Here is a 19,969-nt window from a genome sequence, read left to right on the forward strand (position 1 = left end):
TGACTAACGCAATAATAATTGCTTTACTTTACTACAATGCTTAACTTCCCGGAATTTTCCACAAGGTGGCACTTTGAGCGCTGACGGCTTGCAGAGCGCCTGGCGCCTGCGAGAGCAGCATTTTTAACGGCAGCCCAATGCTCATCAATATTCTCAGGCGGATTACTCAGGATATCCGTCAGTCCGATTAGCAAGACGAAATTTACGTAAGCGGTCGATTTATGTTAGAACTTGGGGCGGTCGAAGCTCTCCCTAGCCCTCCAAAAGTAAAGGTAAGTTACCTTTAGACCTTTTCGAGGCTAATGCTACCGCACTTTTGTTGAGCACGTACATCCAGAAAACATCTCCAAAATCTATTACTGATCATAATATAGTCAATTTGATTTCTCATACATTGTCAGTCAGTTGAAGCCGAACTGACCTAATTGCACACTCTGTGCTCGAACAGTATGCCGCCAATGACTAGGCGGTGGAAGCTACTGAAATCCACATCCGGTCTCCAAGGTCATATTTCAGAGCCCACCTTGGTATTCAGCCCATTCTTAGTCTCTGCTTCACAGGCGAGTTAATACCTCAATTAAGTAAAAATGCAATAAATTAATAACGAAAACTGTTGAAGGGCTCATGTACTGCGGCGCCTGGTTGTTATGTGGCCATTTAGAGTATGGTCTTGGAAATAGAAGCTGTTGTAGAATTACAAGGACCTTTGCTAGTAGCAGGTTCTTTATTTAATATGCAAAGGGAATTCCATCCATCCATATGTAGAACCCTGTACATTACCGCCAAGTTACTTGACAAAGTGCTGAAACTGCGATCACGAGACGCAATTCAAAATTCTATTAAACGCGGAAAAACAACTCACCACTTAAATCCATACGGGGAGGAAATCTTATACGACGTTACCGACCTTGCCTTCCACTGTAAGAAGGAAGCTAACAAATAAGAAGCCTTAGGTTTCACAAAACTGGCAAACAATGTTTCGGCCGACCTCGTGAATTTCGGGCGCGCTGTTTATTCAAAACTCGAACTGCTCTATTCCCTCAGGATATCCACAGTTTCGATTCCCTCGATGGAACTCCTCGGTTTCTAGCAAGCCATAAAGCTATCAGGTCACGCAAAGGTCGACAAAATTATCATCAACGCGGATTTCCTCCAAACTCTTAAATACCTCACCAGCAAAACCATGACTAACTGCCTAACCGCACGGGTGCATGATGAAATGAAGAAAGATCGGCTGTATACAAGCAACTTCATTAGCCACAGACAACATATCGTTGCCATAGCAATTTAGCAGTTTAAGCAACAGCCTGCCACTTCGTTCACGCCAGGAGTCATCGTGAGCCGAACCAGTGTGATTAGTCTTGCATCGTTAGCATACACGGGCATCAAGAACAAAAACTACACACAAGAAAATCGATGGACAGAGGTTCAGGCTAGATCAACTTCTAGCAAACACTTTTACAAACGTGGATATCTTCTGAAATATCTTCACCACTTGGCGAGAGTGGGAACATCCGGGTCGCTGTTTTGGTAGAACGGATATAGATGATGCTTATTCTCTTCAGGGGTGAACAATTGTTGGAAACATGGCTAAAGTCAAAGCCAAACATATCAAGATTTATTGAGGGTACTCTTGCAAAACAGAAACCCTGTTTCCATAAGCATCACGAAGATCAAATCAATTACAATTCTCTAGGCACGTCTCCACAGGTTTATATCCGCCTCGCAAAAAAACTAGATTAAGGTTCCTGCGTGCTTCTTAGTGGGAATGTTTCTAAGCCTCCTAAACAGTATTACCTACTAATCATTGGCCCGTTCGTTCAGCTCTCTAGCGGTGGGTCGTTTGTGGTCTCCTAGTTCAACCAAATTTCAGTAAATGTTTATTTAGTCATTGGCTTTCGCAGACTTTTTATCCGTAGAGGAACCCAACCAATGATTTGGTTTCCTACATCGAAGATGATTGTCTGGTGGTCGCTGTAGGTTGGGAGTAGTTGACCTGTTTCAGGATTTTTCTTGTGGCTGTTTCACCTTCACCTTATCTTTAGCTAAGCGCCCGGAAATTATCCTGCTTGCTTTCGAATCTTAATATAGGTGGCAGCTTCTGTGACTTGTTCGAAGTTGTAATAATTTAGTGTCACGTTTTGTCTGATTGGCATCTTTCTTCCGCTTTTCCTTCGCACTTCGCTAACAAGACTAGTTAGCACTGATGAAGGGAACAAGTGGTTACCGAAATATCGGTATTTGCAAGAGTAATAAAGAACACTAGCGAGTAAGAAAAAAGCTAGTATTAATTTACTGAGAATCCCTGATCAATCATTGCTTTTGGTACTCGCCAACAATATTGTTCGTAAAGGGTTTCAGCCGATTACTTTTGACAGCATGTTACAACATGGACACAACAGTGACATTCCACTATAGTACTCGCACCTGGGTTTGTCACCTAGATAGGGTAAATGACACCTTTGCACGAAACTTCCTGAACGTCCTCTTGCATTTATTGGCAACCATCCTTATTATGTGACTCATGCAATAAGTTCGCTGCCAATGAAGTTTGGTCTCCGTTTTCTTTTTTTTGGAATTGAGAGCAGACTTTCTAGCATGTATAGTTTTGTGTATTTCTTATGTATAAAAATATTTTCGTGAACAACAGTTTCATCTGCACCTTGCCCGTAGTTCGTGGTATATACGAATGTTATCTCGGACTATTCACTTCAATATGATACTAACATTCTATGATATCCTAGCGGGCAGTAAAATTACAAGAAGGGAAAGTTTTTTCTATTATAACTTTTCTAACAAGTAGGGTTTCCACCAAACTTACCGCTATCGTGCTCGTATTATGACCGATATTACTGCATTTTATATTTCTAAAATGAATTTAAGGTGGATTGCTAGTAAATTTTCGTCTTTCATCTTTCGATTTTTGGAAACAAATGGAAAAATGGGATCTCGGTGCTTCAAGAATGAAAGGTTTCTTAGTTCTAACCTAAGAACATTTGAATGCAGAAGTATTCCGTTTGTACGTAGCCCGTAATATATATGCATCTAATATCTTATTCACTGGGTATGGTATTGATATTCAATGTCGCCAGTTGTAATAAAATTACGCAAAGGATAGAATTGTGGCTTATTGTTACTTTGTCAATGAGAGCAGGATCTTCATAAAAAGTTGGTAGTATCATGATATATATCTAGTTGTACCGCAGATTTTATGATCCTAGGACGAACTTAAAGGGACGGTGGGGGTTTCTAACCAATTTCTCACGAATAGAATAATCTAATACATATTATCAACTATGAACTATATTTGAACAGATGTCCGTATAGAGAGTATTTTTAAGCTTAGATACCTTTTTTCAGATTTTTCAATAGGATTAATTCTGAGAATGGGTCCTTGATATAAGTGATCAATTTCCACCCTCCGTACCCGAACTCCCCTTTTCGATTAATGTCAAAGCAGACAGGCTCCGAGCAGTACTGATTAAGACCTTTCATTTGATACTCCACACTCCGTGGAAAAGAGATTTGCATGTATGAGTACCCTCGCCCCTCCTAAAACTCATAGTATGATTATGTTACTCATTGCATACTTCCGTCTTTCGCACCAAAATTTGTCGCAAAAGTGCAATGGTTTGTGAGAAAAGTGAATGTGACAGACGGAGAGTAACCGATTCTAATAAGTTCGGTTTACAAATAACTTAACGAGAGATCCATGGGCCAAAAAAGGTTGGAGACAGATTAGCCCAGCTCTGCGTTGCAGGCTGATCTCATACCGAGTGATAATCTGCTTGATTACTTTGTCTCATGTGTTGAATTAACTTCCATATTCAGAAGAGTAAACAATAAGAGATCATCCGGTATGGATGGCATTCCCAACGTGGTCCTCAGGCATTTACCAGACATTGCCATTCGTAATTATTGCATTTTGTTCAATAATTTATTGAACATTTCCTTCTTTCCAGGACAATGGAAGAAAGCCCGAGTATTCCCGATTTTAAAGAGAGGGAAGGATTCATCCAGCCCTCAAAGCTACCGCCCAATCAGTTTGCTGCCTAACATCAGCAAGGTGTTTGAGGTTTTGGTATTGAAAGCCTTGAACGGGCATATCAAGAAGAAGGAATTATTGCCGAACGCGCAATTCGGATTTCGATCTGGACATTCGACAATACATGCAATAACGAAGGTAACGTCTGATATTTGCTGGCGGATTAACAATGGTGAGTGCGTAGGCGCTTGCCTTATAGACATGGAGAAAGCCTTTGATACCGTCTGGTTGGATGGACTGATTTTCAGGCTCCTGAAGAATGAGTTTCCCAGTCACCTCGTAGCGATGATGTGTAGTATGCTGTATGGCAAGTGCTTTGTTATTACGGACGGAAATCTCACTACTAACAGAGAATTTCATGTTCTGAATGGATTACAGCAAGGGACAGTGACTGCGCCTACACTTTTTACGGTATTTGCCGGGGAATTGCTCAATTCTTTCGATTTTAATAAATCTCCTAAAAGGTCGTTGGTTGCCTTTGCTGACGATCTGATAGCCTACACGGCGCACAAGAAGGTAACTGAGGTGCAAGTTGAACTTCAGAAGATGTTCAATGATATTGAGTTCTTCACGAACAGTTGGCGGATGAAAATCAATGCGCAAAAGTGTGAAACGATTCTGTTTCGAAATTCCTTGGCGTATGCCAGTAGGAACTTGAAAAGGAATTGGAGAGATTTCCACATTGTCGCGAATGAGGATAGTTCAGAGCGCATTCCTCATAAGAAGTGCGTTAGATACCTGGGTGTGCGTCTTGACGAGCGTCTCCAATTTAACGAGCACGTTAAAGTCGCGCTAGAAAGCGCTCGCAAGGCATTCATGTCTCTTCGAAGACTCTTTTATGCGCCACATCTTAGCCGGAAGGTTAAGATTATTTGCTATCTTACTTTGGTTAGACCGGTGCTTACCTACGGGTGTGCTATCTGGTTTAATTTGAGTGCTAGCCAAATGGAGCAAATAAGGATCTTTGAAAGGAAATGTCTGCTTCGTCAAACTATGAGCACTATGTAACTAATGAAGTGATGTATGCAGCTGCGGCTGTGCCAAGAATCGATACAGTTATCGTCAGATTGATTCGGAATCATATAGTGCGATCTGCTTCGCATGGTGAGAACCCTTGGGTTTCGCAGCCGTTCTACCCAAATGATGGGTATTTCGAGAAAACTCTCACGACAGGCTTCATTCCTCCCGAAGCGTTCGTGTATCTTGACAGGAATGGTCTAATTCTTGATTCTGCCGGTGATCCGGTTATGTATCATATACATAGGCGGGCCACGGACAAAAGGATAGAATACCCCCCGAATTTGACAGTGGGGGCTCCGGGATTCGACTGGAGATACTCCAGAGCGAGAGCAATTGACATTAAGCGGGATGAAAAAGAGAAATCTTGGTACTGGTGGCTGCGGGATGCCGGTTAGCGGTGGCCGTGCTCAGTCCTGCCATTTGTTTCTTGGTGGGGCTTTGTAAATATGTATACATTGAACGGGTGCTGATTTTGTCTCCAGTTGTAACTTATAAATACATACGTTATTATTCTTTGTTTTGTTTTTTGTTTGTTTTTTTTTGTATGGATGTTATTTTAAAAAAAAGGAAAAAATGTGTAATATAAAATCTATAATTATGATAGTTTTAAGAACAATAATTTAAGTTAAAAGTGTCTTTTGAAGCGATCAAATATTTATTATTACTTTTTATATTTCTTTATTTGCCACTAAGGCCAAGTGAATTCTGTCGGGTTTTTGACCATTTCCCGACAACTTATTGTAAAATTAGATTTTCATTTCTTACTGTTTCTCTTCTCTGTCTGTAAATCGTTATTCAAAAATTTTGAGAGCCGATTTTTGTTATTTTAAAAGATTGTTTTTTGTTGTTCATTTTTCCAATCTATATATTATTGTTACCTATTTCTTGAAAATAAAAATGATTTTAAAAACAAAAACAAAACAGATTAGCCCCAATCATCAAGTGTGTACTGATGTGTACTGACTTAAGACTGACTTATACAAGATAAAATAAAACACATACAGAGAAGGCCGGGTAGGGCAAACAATTGTAATAACCAGCTATTGAAATAGAATGAAGTTGGATATACATCTATAGCTACACATAAGCTATTATAAAAATATTCACAGTCTTTTGTAAATACTCGCAGTGAGGTTGATATTAAGAATTCACTAAACTTGCCGTAAATGGTGACTAAAAATGAAAGAAATTTGTAGGTTAGCAACCTACTAATTTCGAATTAGTCCTTGCTATAGAAATAATATCCACGCCACTGATAAAGGTGGACCTGGCGGTAACGATCTCTAGATTTAATATCAGGGCAAGAGTTGGTTTTTATAATGTGCGTACGCTCCTGGATAATGATATTTAGTGTCCACGGACTACTCCAGTTCTTCAACTTGAGTTCCAACGTTTCAGGCTGAAAATTTCTGTGGTTATGTGAGGCTAGAAGGTAAGACTCTGAGGAGCACTCTTCACTCTCGTTCCGCACTGTACTCGATGTTGGATTAATGTTTACAGCAACCGCAAGGCGTACCCTCATTATGCGGGAACCGACCTTGGCCGGGATATTGACTACTAGATTCCAGTCCAGAATGTGGTACATTTGAATAGTACGCACCAATGGGTACTTCCGATCTATAAGAGAAGAAGACTTTCTATGAAAAATTGAATACAGTCCAAGAGAAGATTCCTAAAACTGATGTGTAACAAGAAAGGGGTTAGTATCGGCCTCGAATGGGACCATAATCTAAAGGTCGCTTGTCTACGCGTATTCTGTCCACCATTTCTCGAAAAGTTGAAGAGCTGTGACCTTCCAAGTTCAAGATCGATCGCTTAAATGATCCAGCTGCACTCGATAGTAACAGGTACCTTGAAAAAACCACATGAAAATATTTATAAACAATATGCCACCATTGAAAATTATTTTTCCCTTGGAGCTACTCAATTTGCTGGCCACGTCCTGAAGGGGAGAGGAGGTCAGAAGTTCTGCCTGACTGCAAAATCACGTGAACAGATCGATGATCATAAGGCATCAAGGGCTTTATTGATCCCTACGTCTTGTGGAGAGCCTGAAACACTCAAGCTCTAAAATTTTACGAAACCCTAGGCAGTTCAGCATAGTACGTACCGGGACAAAAAAAAATGTTACTACGGTGGTCAGACAAGTAGAAGCTGCGCAGATAAGAATGATTTATGCACAAATTGTGAAAGCAAACAAAAAATTGACAAATTCAACTAAATCGTAACAAGCACGATTTAAACAGTCAGAGTATTCGAACAACTAAAGATATAAATTTCATAATTTCTAGCAAAGTAAAACATAAACAAGTCGGGAAACCGGAAGCTGGACGCTTCAGGTATGAAATGTTTTGTGTATTTCTTTGGCGGGTAATATAGTAATAGCGCGTAATATATGCATATACTATCCATCCTTCGTGTGATACTGACATTCAAAGTTTTGAATTTGCACAAAAACGACAACTTCGACCTATTATAACTTCATTAGTAATATTGCGATTTCCACAAAACTTAGTAAGATCTACGTTATTGTCAGTGTTGCTGCAAAATTTCATTATTCTTGGATGAACTTTGATGTGAGGACTTTTTCTGAATAGATATCGGTGTGCAAAATATTTCGTAGCCTAAGCACCATGCATTTTCGGTTAAGTAATTCCTGAGAATGCGTCCGTGAAAGAACTGATCACTTTTGACCCACGCACTCCCCAACTTTCCGAGCTCGGAAAGCACTAGCCGACACCTTTTTTTTAAAACCCCACATTACAATATTTGGTGAAAAAAATGTACACCCCTTTCTGCATGTATGAGCCTCCCCCTTAAATTAATACATAGAATAATCTAACTTACTGCCTGCGTAAGCGTTCACAGTTCCCACCTTTCCTCTAAATTTGGTGTCAATCGGTATACCAAATCGGTTACGAAAGGTAACATCAATAAAACAAAGATACAAATCTTTAACGAAGATCATTTTGGTAATTTATGTTTGTGTGTTTGGTATTAAAATACCCACTTCATCTACCAACTGCAGTCTAACAAAGGATTAACTGTCCTCCAAATTATTGAGCCTGGTGTGGATTCAGACGAAATAAACGGAGCACTTCTAGTAATGGTTTTGCTGCCGTAAACCGAAATAAAGTGCTGCAACCTCTCTACGAAATGGAATTGGAACTATCCAAATGCAAACTTCCGAATTACAATTTACGTTATCTTCCCAATCAACAATTAACCATTGAAGAATCTCAGAGGAGAATAGGTCCACCCCAATGTCAAAATTGCCAAAAAGCTTATTGAAACCTCAAACGTTTCCAGTACACGCTACTGTAAAACAAAAAAAAACAATTTACTCCATGCAAGGTTTCCAAACAACAGTCCCGGACCATGAAAATTGTTGAAACGAGTATTACAATACCGGAAAAAACAGCTTCAATCCTGAGTTACGTACGCAAACGTATTGAAACCAAATATTGAAGAAGAATATTAAGGCAATAAACAACCCCACCATCACAATATTTAAAGCAATTTATCCATGCAAGCAATCATACAAGGCCTAATTCGAAACTAATCGCAAATTCTCCAAGTTTCACTCAGTAAATGAGTCCACAGAAAATCTACCATTGGAATGCAAACGGTATAAACCATCATAAATTCGAATTAGAATGCTTCCCCAATAACAAGGAAATAGATATCATACTCGTCTCTGAAACACACCTAAAAGATAAATACAATTTCGATATCAAAGGATTCGCATTCTACGAAACGAAACATCCAGAAGGTAAGGCTTACGGGGGACTGCTATCCTTACTAAATCGCGTCTCAAGCATTATATCCTTGAAAACTATTGCACCAATTACCTGCAAGCGACATCTATTCGAGTAACAGAGATGTCCGAAAAAACTTTATTATCAATTTACCGCCCTCTAAAATTGAAAAATTAGGTCCAAACAATTTCGGCACCTTTGCGACTCTGGATAATAAGTTCAAAGCTCCGGGAGGTTACAACCCGAAACATACTCATTGGGACTCCAGACTGGACAATCGGAAAGATAAGGAGCTGTGGAATATTCTGAGTGACACAAGGGCATATGATTTCATTCTTTTTGGGCACCCAACTTACTGGCCGATCTACCGCCGCAAAACGGAATTACGAAAAATATTCATCAGAAAACACTGAACCATGTTACTAACTCTCATCGGATCACTCTCCTGTCATCATATACATGTTCGGACAACACTCTAACAAAGAATCTACAAATTGATCGAAATATGGGAAATAGGTATATAAATTCTCACTTAGCCAATGGAAAGGGTCAAGCAACGCACTACATCATAGACTGACGCGGAATATAGCTCCCTGGATTCAACCTGCCTCTCTCTGAGGGTGATACACCTGTCTTCGTTGATGATATGTGGATCTCCAAGAGCTAAGCCTCTCGTCTACCAGTGAAGAAGATGACCTAGATCTAGATTTCCTGCGGCTTAAGGTAAACAGCAACGTGCACGAAAGCACATGTCGAAAGAGGAAGATGATACTCCGATAGCAGGGAAAAGCACCAAACACTAATGGAGAAAATGACTACCAGTAAGATAACTCGGTAGACCTGCACTATGCAAAAGCTGCATCTGCTGTAGTTGCAAGCGCAAGCTCCAAGGACAACATTGAAATAATGCTAGCTCAGGAGCCCTGGGTATACCCAGGGCGAATTCCTGCCTGCAAGGAGAAAGCATCCAGGTAATTTGGACCCACTCGCGAAAAAACCCAGAGCTTTCATCATTCTTAAAAGTAAATAAAATATATATGCCTTTCAGAGGTCTTGACCGGAGAGCTTGTGGCTGTCCAAGTCTCACTCGTAACCTGGGGAGAAATCGAAAGGCAGTCGTGGCATCAGGCTACTTCCCAGGAGACAACATCCGAATCCCACCGGAGCTAGTCGCTACACTAGTGATGTGCTGTAAAAAGAGGGCGTAAGAGGCGATTGTTCCCGCAATAGCACACGCTGCGTCGCGTGAGATTGTTCTGAAGACACTGCATACCCTTCGCGCTGCTAAGCTATGGGCCATATTTACTCTCCTCCGATCGCTCTCACAAGCTAGTACTTCCTCCCAAATTGGTGCTGCGTATAATAGTCTAGAGCGAACCACTCCAACCACAACTAATGTTAACTAATTCAATGTTAAGCATCACCCGTACTAACGATACGCTAGTATTCGCTACTTTCTCACTGGCATAGTCCAAATTTTCCCCTCCTTTTGATAACCGTTTTTGACGTGGTCACCACCACAAATACTAATCGGATTCCTCCTCACCATATCGAGCAGAAGATACGAGCAGGTTAGTTGTGGTGTTCGCCCTCTCATCTCCTTCATAACAACCTTGTACGTCGTTTCCCACTGGTTTTTGGTCTATCTATGCGCAAAATTCCTTGAAACATTCCAGCTTGCTGATCCGCATAGCCTGCTTAAGCCTACTTCGAAGGTCAGCATATATTTGCCGTTTCTTGTGAAACTCCGGTCTTCCTCTAGATCGTTGGCAGATCCTGGAGCATACAAACTACATATGTAGATGCCAGCTATTTTTGCCCAGACGAATCCAACTTCTGGAAGCTCCGTTACTTCTTGGATGACTTGACTGCCCCACGCCAATATTGCCATCTTGCCAGCTACATCTTTAACCAGGCATCACTCTTATTGTTGCAATAAGGCTTGCTGATTATGACAGCTCCGATTCTGTGTGTGAGAGTACGTCTTGCGACGCCTCGCAGTGGTTGAGGTTGATTTGTATCAACCTCATTTCTTTGCTGCATCCATGGCTCTCCTAAACAATGGGCATCTGCCTGCAACATACCGACAGTCGACGCGCTTTTTCCTCTTGCAAAGTATACATTCAGAATCAGCCTTGCATTCCCTGAACATATGACCTTCTCCCCACATGTTCTGCCTCTTTTTAACTTGTCACAATCACCGATGCATTTCACCGCCTGTGGCCAAATCAAGGCATCTAAAGCAGCACTTGAAGGACACCTGCTCCGTGCAAGTGGACAAACTGTGTTTCTAGGCCCGCGCGGTTGTGATTTCATCAATGTATTTTCATTGTATCACAATCTCCTGCTTTTTCGTCCATACTAGTGCTTCTTCCCATATGGAGAAAATTTTCAGCCAATTTGCCCGAACACTTCTTCAGCTCCAGCATTAAATCTCTTTTTGGAAGCGTCTGGTTCGACTAAAGTTTTCTCCAAGGTCTACCGGCTCCACATCGGGTTTAACTTTCCTGCGGATATCGGCGTATGTCATATTGCACTTTTTCGAGGTTTTTGCGTAATCTTCTTTTGCGTGCCACACTTTTCCTTCCGCTAAAATTGGTCTTTGCTTCCCTGGTTCCTTTTTGGGGCTTTACCTCCTCAGGGTCGCGCCACACCCATCCGGGGTGGAAATTTATTCTCGAAATAACCACAGAAATCAATCAAGCGGTCGATTCTAAGCAAGAAATGTTTCGTAAAAATTTTTCTTACTAGTAGTTTCCGAGTTATTCAAACATGTCATTTTTTTATCGAAGAAATAGATGTTTTTCAACGGTTTTTCGTAAATAACTCGAAAACCATGAATGTCGTGTAGAAATGATATACGTAGAAACAAATCATATCGACTAACAAAAAAAATGGACTTTGTAGGGACAATATGGACAGAGTTCTGCCTTGCCAAACGTACATTCGTAATTTCTAAAAAAAAATCATGTTTTCAAGGTCAAATAACAGAGAGTGATCTAATGCTCTTTTGAAGTGCTTAAAAAGGCCTTCAAAGTGAGGTATGACAGAAATTGGGATAAATAATAACGGAGCTATGATCAAAATTGTAGTCCGGATAGCTGTGTTGTTAGAGCACAAAGCGCGCGGTTCGAATCTGACTGGTGACAGTGAGATTTGTGTCATGATTTGACTTCGGATGCCAGTCGACTCAGCGGTGATTGAGTACCTGAGTCAAATCAGGGTAATAATCCCGAGCGTGCGCAATGCTAATCACATTGTCTCCTACAGTGTATGGTAGTATACCATTACGTCTTGAATGAAATGCTCTAACACACTTCAAGGCCTTGATCCAATATAGATTGTTGCGCCAGCGATTATTATTATTATGGCCAAAATAATGTAATTAACTGAATTTTTTTCATAAAAATCAACAAAAACAAAACCTGATTTTCTCATATAAATTGAAAGCAAGCCAAATCCTTTGCGAATCTACTGTATTTAACTCCTTGCAATCAATTCTGAATATTTGGTGGACATAGAGTGCGCTATTTCGAAAAATAGGGGGCACATCAGTGCTACAAAACTCTTGTTTTGATGCCACCCTCTACTCTCATCCAAAATTTCATATCAGTCAACTGAAACTGAAAGAATTCGGAGGCTGAAAGCTTTAATGCCTGTACTAAATGTTCCCTCCAAGTAGACGAACGATGATTCGTAATCTGACACTGCTCCTCTATATGGTTTTCCCGTTTTCCTGTGCACTACCGTATTTATTAGCCTTCCGAGCTTGCCTAATTTCCTTTCTTGACTAACATGATGGCGGAGATCGCAGGATTATCGAGCTTTTCCTAAATTAATCAAGCACTAGTTCCTGCAACATTTTCCGACCAAATGTAGTTACCCTACTGTGAGCTGATGGCTGACCAGCCTGTCAAACATTTTTCCGTGATTTTGAAACATCCTTTCTCGAAAATGACATACTTCTTTTAAATACCTCTTTTTCGAGGCTATTTGTAGTATTCGTAGTGTGCAATAAGATGGGCATTTGTGTACATTAGTACCAGCGGTATTTAATTTATGTACGTATATTTGTGTGCTTTTGAGTACTTTATGCGCACATATATATATTGCAGTATACCGTAATAAGTAAAGCTTGTTTTTCAGGATGGACACAATATTCATGGCTTTAACATGTATGCACATATTTATATCCTGGAGTTTGGCAATATATGAAGGAATACTTGCATTTTTTGCTATCAAGGAATGGAAAATCGTGGATAGACAGTTCCTCACCTAAAATGAACAAAAAACCTTTCTATCCGAAGCACTGAGCTTCCGGAATTCAAAGTTGTTATTTTGTTTGCATTAATAATTTATTGAAGTAGGGACAGTGGCCAAAAACTGCAGATTTTTACAACACAAGTGGACTATTTTTATCACATTATAATTAATTATTTACATAATAATAATTTCATCATCATCAACGGCGCAACAACCGGTAACCGGTCTAGGCCTGCCTTAATAAGGAACTTCAGATATCCCGATTTTGCGCCGAGGTCCACCAATTCGATATTCCTAAAAGCTGTCTGGCGTCCTGATCTACGCCATCGCTCCACCTTAGGCAGGGTCTGCCTCGTCTTCTTTTTTTACCTTAGATATTGCCCTTATAGACTTTCCGGGCGGGATCATCCTCATCCATACGGATTAAGTGACCCGCCCACCGTAACCTATTGAGTCAGATTTTATCCACAACTTGACGGTCATGGTATCGCTCATAGATTTCGTCGTTATGTAGACTAAGAAATGTCCATCCTCATGTAAAGGACCAAAAATTCTTCAGAGGATTCTTCTCTCGAACGCGACCACGAGTTCGCAATTTTTCTTGCTAAGAACCCAAGTTTCCGAGGAATACATGAGGACTGGCAAGATCATAGTCTTGTACAGTAAGAGGTTTGACTTTCGAGCGGAAGAGTTTTTGTAAGCTGAAATAGGCTCTATTGGCTGGCAACAACCGTGCGCAAATTTCATCATCGTAGCTGTTATCCGTTGTGATTTTCGACCCTAGATAGGAAAAATTGTCAACGGTCTCAAAGTTGTATTCTCCTATCCTTATTCTTCCTGTTCGACCAGTGCGGTTTGATGTTGTTGGTTGATTTGTCTTCGGTACTGACGTTGCTACCATATATTTTGTCTTGCCTTCATTGATGTGCAGCCCAAGATCTCGCGCCGCCTGATCGATCTGGATGAAGGCTGTTTGTACGTCTCGGGTGGTTCTTCCCATGATGTCGATATCGTCAGCATAGGCCAGTAGTTGGGTGGACTTGAAGAGGATCGTACCTCGTGCATTTATTTCAGCATCACGGATCACTTTCTCGAGGGCCAGGTTAAATAGGACGCATGATAGGGTATCCCCTTGTCGTAGACCGTTGTTGATGTCGAATGGTCTTGGGAATGATCCTGTTGTTTTTATCTGGCCTCGCACATTGGTCAGGGTCAGCCTAGTCAGTCTTATAATTTCGTCGGGATACCGAATTCTCTCATGGCCGTGTACAGTTTTACCCTGGCTAGACTATCATAGGCGGCTTTAAAGTCGATGAACAGATGGTGCAACTGTTGTCCATATTTCAACAGTTTTTCCATCGCTTGTCGCAGAGAGAAAATCTGATATGTTGCTGATTTGCCTGGAGTGAAGCCTCTTTGGTATGGGCCAATGATGTTCTGGGCGTATGATGCTATCCGGGCTAGCAAGATAGCGGAGAATGTCTTATAGATGGTACTCAGCAATGTGATACCTCTATAATTGCTGCACTGTGTGATATCTCCCTTTTTATGTATGGGACAGATAATTCCTCGTTGCCAATCGTCAGGCATTGACTCGCTGTCCCATACCTTAAGCACAAGTTGATGAACCACTTGGTGTAATTGGTCGCCTCCATATTTAACTAATTCGGCTGTAATTCCATCGGCTCCTGGCGACTTGTGATTTTTGTTAGTGGCAATGTTTGTCCGTCGTCTTCAGTTGGCAGGACTTCCAGCTCGCCGATATTCTGGTTGTTCAGTAGTTCATCAAAGTACTCAACCCATCGTTCCAATATGACCATTCTGTCCGAAATCAGATTTCCCTCTTTGTCTCGGCAGGATGAGCATCGAGGTGTATAAAGTTTCATCCTGCTGACTTCTTGGTAAAACTTCCGCGCCTGATGCGGTTGCTCCCTGTACTTTTCTAGTTCACAGACCTGTTGGTTCTCCCAGGCTTCCTTTTTCCGTCTGTGAAGTCGCTTCTCCGCTCGCCGGAACTCGCGATAAGTTTCCGTGCGTGCCCGCGTTCTTTAAAAATGCATCTTATGTTCCGTTGGTAGCTTACATTCATCGTCAAACTAGCCGTTCCGAGTTTTTTTGCGGCTAGGGCCAAGTATCTTTGTGGCCGTATGTATGATAACATTCTTCAGGTGATTGTGCAGATCATTTGTTGATGCTTCATCTCCAGGTCCTCTGTTGACTGCGGTTATTGCGGCATCCATTTCCTTCTTATGGTATTGTTGTGGATGGCTTCAGGGTTAATTCTCACCTGATTGCCGAAGAGAATTCTGGGTGGTGTTGTTATTCGACCTCGGAGCACCATGCCAACGAGATAGTGATCTGAGCCAACATTGGCCCCCCTATATGTTCTGAGATTTATCAAGGCTGACAGGTGGCGGCGTTCGATCACCGAAGAGGCACACGTATGTTTGTGGACCGCTTTCCGCGCAAACCAGGTACTTCCAACTACCATTTCGTGTGACACTGCTAATTGAATGATCCGCAGTCCGTTATTATTTGTATTTTGGTGTAAGCTATGGGGGCAAGCGTATCGTCTGAATACGGGCTCCTTCCGTATTTGGCTGTTAAAATCCCCAAAGATGATTTTGATATCATATCTGGGACAGGTTTCGTGGATTCGTTCTACTGCCTCACCGAAGGTATCCTTCTCCGACTCTGCAGTCTCCTCTGTAGGGGCGTGAACGTTAATGAGGCCTATAATTCTAAACTTTCAAAGCGGATAACAGCAGGTTTCATTTTTGGCTGACTACTCCGAGCACAGGGGTTACTGGATGGCCCCTATAATATATGGTGTAGCGGCTCCTCTCCAGGAAACCGGTTCCTGTCCAACGCATCTGCTGTAACGTTGTTACATCAGCCTTATATTGGGACAGGGTATCGACTAGCTGCTCAGCAGCTTCATCTCTGTGCATTGAGCGCACGCTCCATGAGAAAATGCGCAAATCGTTATTCCTTTGTCGCTCTCGGGATCGTCGTTGTATTGTCCGGCCAGTCCGGGGCTCCGGTTGTGGCTTCGTAACAAGTTTTTTTCCGTGTAGGGTTGTCATCTCTACCCAACCCCCAACCTGGAGGACCAGCTGGTACAAGTTATCCTGTTTTCAGGTGCGAGAGATTTGCCTTCATTCTTCTACGTCTGCAGCTTTTCGTTAAGAAAGAGCTCCCAGCAGTCACCACGTGGAGGTGGAGATAGGGTGTGTTAGTAGAGCTGTTGGTGTTAGTTCAGCAGGCGTTTCCCAGGTTTTATGCTCCATCGTGGGTGGCAATCCACGTTTCACCTTGGGACCTATACTACCCTCTGATCACCAATTAATTATCACCTTTAAAGAGAGTGTTGACGTAACCTAAAAGGGCTAAATAATTATATACAGTATATTTCGTGGGTAAGCTTATTGTTATTTGGGCCAAAGAGTGGAAAATTCCCTTAAATGAGATGTAGTTAGTTTCTGTTTATCCACCAAAATTGTATTTAACGCATATTGGAATATCAAATGTTTTCCGTTAAAAAAATCTACTTATCCTCAGGACTCGAAGCGTTATTCTCGACTCGTTTCACCTATACAAGAAATAAAAAGAATCACGAAGGACCTCAGTGATAAATCCTACATCCCAGCACCATCCGAATGAAAACATTTATGGCCGACACTGTTTCGTTTCTAGTTCATTCAATTATTACTGATACGTCTTCCACTTGGCTTCCGGAGCCCTGAACATACGCCATACAAGCAAACAAATTCTCATTTGAACGCTCAGTTCTCGTCAATATCTCATTCACCTGTTTAAAACCTGTTTAATTTCGATTTTGAATATGTGTTATCCAAGTGAGCCAATATATTTCCACCGAGAGAACGGACGGATATACTAGGGAGCCTAGGTTGGCTTAGTAATGACTGTGGCAAACTGGTATCTAAACCCGGGCAACATCTCTGAGCGCGGCACACATTCAATTTGCTCTCAGACAGGCCACAGGTATATCTTGAAGATATTGGCAAGCAGCAGAAGAAGGAAATCTGAAAGGTGGGGCTGAAGAATGGAATTTCGATGTACACGACATAGGCAGAAACGAGAAATATGTTCAATGTTGATCACTACGGCGAGTAGTCCGAGAGAAACTATAGATGAAGTGAGGTCGGAATTCGGTTAGAAAGTTGATGTTGTGTTAAATATATTCCCGATAAATATATTCACGAGGAAAAGCAAGAAGAAGAGTACACTTTATTGCTAAATTTCTAAAGGAAAGACGCGCAATCAAGGATGTACTCGAAGGACTGATACTAACTCTTCCCTCATCGCATTGTGTTCGAAATTTCGTCGTGTGTTCCCCGTTGGTTTTAGTCCGCTTCGGTTTCCCCGTTACTTAGAAATTGTAAAATCTAAATTAGTTCTATTAATTATAAAGTGAAACGCGTGTGGATAGATAGCAGAAAAAAGAATACAAGATGCCGTGTTCCGCTGTAACGCTATCTTTAGCAACAATATCCGCCATTATTGCAGTTGCACTGTTGGCTATAGCATTCTCAACGGATAATTGGCTTAGTTACGAAGTGAAAAGGAATAGCATACAGGTATTTTCCTCCAAAAAATTAATTAAACTCGTCCATTGATCCACAATATCCATCCGGTACGAAGATAAAATATGGGTGGTACTATTTGTTCGCACGTATACCGAACATACAGTGTGTATTCAGAGAATTTTGTCACGTTGGAAAATATGTGATGCACACATATGTGATTGAATGACAAAGCTACCATTAAATAAGTATGTGTGTGGCAGTGTAGTGATATGTTTACATCTCATAAATTTCTATGGACCGAATTTTTTCTATATGGCGCAACCCGCATGTTAACATATCCAAAGTTGTCAGATGCGATCGCCTTATGTGTGAATGAAAGCAGTCGCAAAACGAAGATAGTTACATACATAGTTGCCAACCCTTTTCAATGGAAATACTTTTTCCTCCACGACGAGTTCAAATGAATTGAGATGATGAGTGAGAGGAAAGAGGAAAAAGTGACCGAAATCCATGGCTGATTTCTCGTTTTCATTGCATGGTCAATGTAATCAACTGTAAATTGACCAAAATACAACCAAAGCAGCTATTTCCAAAAAAAAAGATAAGGACAAGTTGAAAGCAAAACAAGCAAAAATTGAAACTGAACACCTTGTGCGAACTTTTAAATACAGACCAGAGTTTGCTGCAGATTTTGCATACCCACTGTTCATGTATTTTCACTATACAATTGCATAGGAACGCTCGATATCTGGGCTTGAATTGTGTGAAAAAACAACATGAAAATCCATTATACATCTTGTTTTTCTTATAGTGCACTTCTTACCCAACATGCAAAGAAAGTTTCTCGCCGCCACCACGACGGCGTCCAATGCATTAATTGCATATTTCCATAGTGCACACATAACGCGCGAATACTTGAATGGATTAAAGAATCGGTAAAAGTAAACAATTAAAAAGTTAATGGCATTCTCTTGCCAATATGAGGCTGATTCTTTGAATATTCAAATACCTTAACGCATTGCCTAGTTCTTCTTCATGCTCCTTATGTGTAAAAGATACACACAAAAGCTGGTTTGATAATTTACCTTTTTGCGGTTGACTTTCCCTCCATTGTCCGGGAATACTCTACGCCGAACAAAATGTTGTGAAAAAAAATATTCTATGGAGGTATTGAGTTGCAGATTTTCAAATACCTGCTGATCTGAGTCTAAAACAAGATAACTTGGACGCTGGTTTTAAGCGCATGATCTTATTAGCATTACTGAGAATCGCCTTCTCTTCGTTCGTTTTCATCTGTCGCCTTGAAATTTTTCAGGGTCGTTTATTTGCAGCAATCAAAGAAAATCATGTGAAATCTTAATATTCATAACCTTACAGAACCATTTAACTGCATTTGTCACAAAATTAGGGAACTTGAGTGAAGAAAATCAAAAGAGTTTGATGACATTCATAAGCGAGTAACTTCTTTTCTTTTTTCTATACAATTGTTCGCTAGACGCATATTAGAGAATTATTTCTTTACATCTAGTAGTGGTGAGCTGATTGAATCCGTACAAAATGAAACTCGAATTTCAACGCTCAAGTGTGTTCATTAGTTTTAGTTAACAAGTAATAAACTTGAGCTAACCGAACAAATTCTGAAAGCGTTCCACCCCTCGGTGCTTGCAAACAATTAGCAATTCTTTGACCGGGAAGCTGTTAAATTTCACCAGAAACCTGGAACACATGACAAACATGTTTGTGCACCCTCTGGCGAGTTGAGTGCTGCCGAGTGACACTAGCCAAAAATGTGTGTGCATGTCCGCCTACCTACTTGATTAGGAACATGGTTCAATTGTCGCTTGGCTTAGACCTTTTTTGACAAATGTTGACACCTACAGGCACAGTATCTGACTCCGGAACAGCGTTGGCTGATGATTTATTGTAACTTGTCACTTGTAAATTCATGCTTAGCCCATTGAAGCGTTATATTTGCCTATTGAAGGAAGGTGATGCTCAGTTATTGCATTTTTGAGTAAAATAGGTATGTGCAGAACATGTGTTTTCTTTCGAAAATAATACACGTCGCTCGAGGTAATAGAGACTTTCTATTTATAGTGGGTATCACGAAAAGTAAATATGATAAACATTTCTCAGGGCACAGCAAATGATGACCATTAGAGAATAGCCATATGAGGACTCCTCAAGTATTTTGTACTTAGAACTAAAAACTTATTTCGATTCCACCTTTGAGCTGGAGCAAGAAATAGATTTTGTACAGCTTTCCTCGAAATTGTAGAAAACTCTTGTCTCAAATCAAATAAACCCTATTTAGAATAGTTGTTAATAGAATA

At 40.9% G+C, this 19,969-nt stretch overlaps 1 protein-coding gene across 1 annotated transcript in view; it reads left to right on the top strand.

The window, feature by feature from the left end:
• Positions 1 to 17,157: 17,157 nt before the first annotated feature.
• Positions 17,158 to 19,969, top strand: part of LOC119649324 — a 75,972-nt gene continuing 73,160 nt past the window's right edge. Inside the window, exon 1 of the mRNA XM_038051429.1 lies at positions 17,158 to 17,687. Within this exon, the coding sequence (XP_037907357.1) occupies positions 17,562 to 17,687 (126 nt within the window). The 5' untranslated portion in view covers positions 17,158 to 17,561. The remainder of the gene's footprint in view (positions 17,688 to 19,969) is intronic.

This window comes from Hermetia illucens, chromosome 1, assembly GCF_905115235.1.
Source record: "Hermetia illucens chromosome 1, iHerIll2.2.curated.20191125, whole genome shotgun sequence".
Taxonomy (NCBI): domain Eukaryota; kingdom Metazoa; phylum Arthropoda; class Insecta; order Diptera; family Stratiomyidae; genus Hermetia; species Hermetia illucens.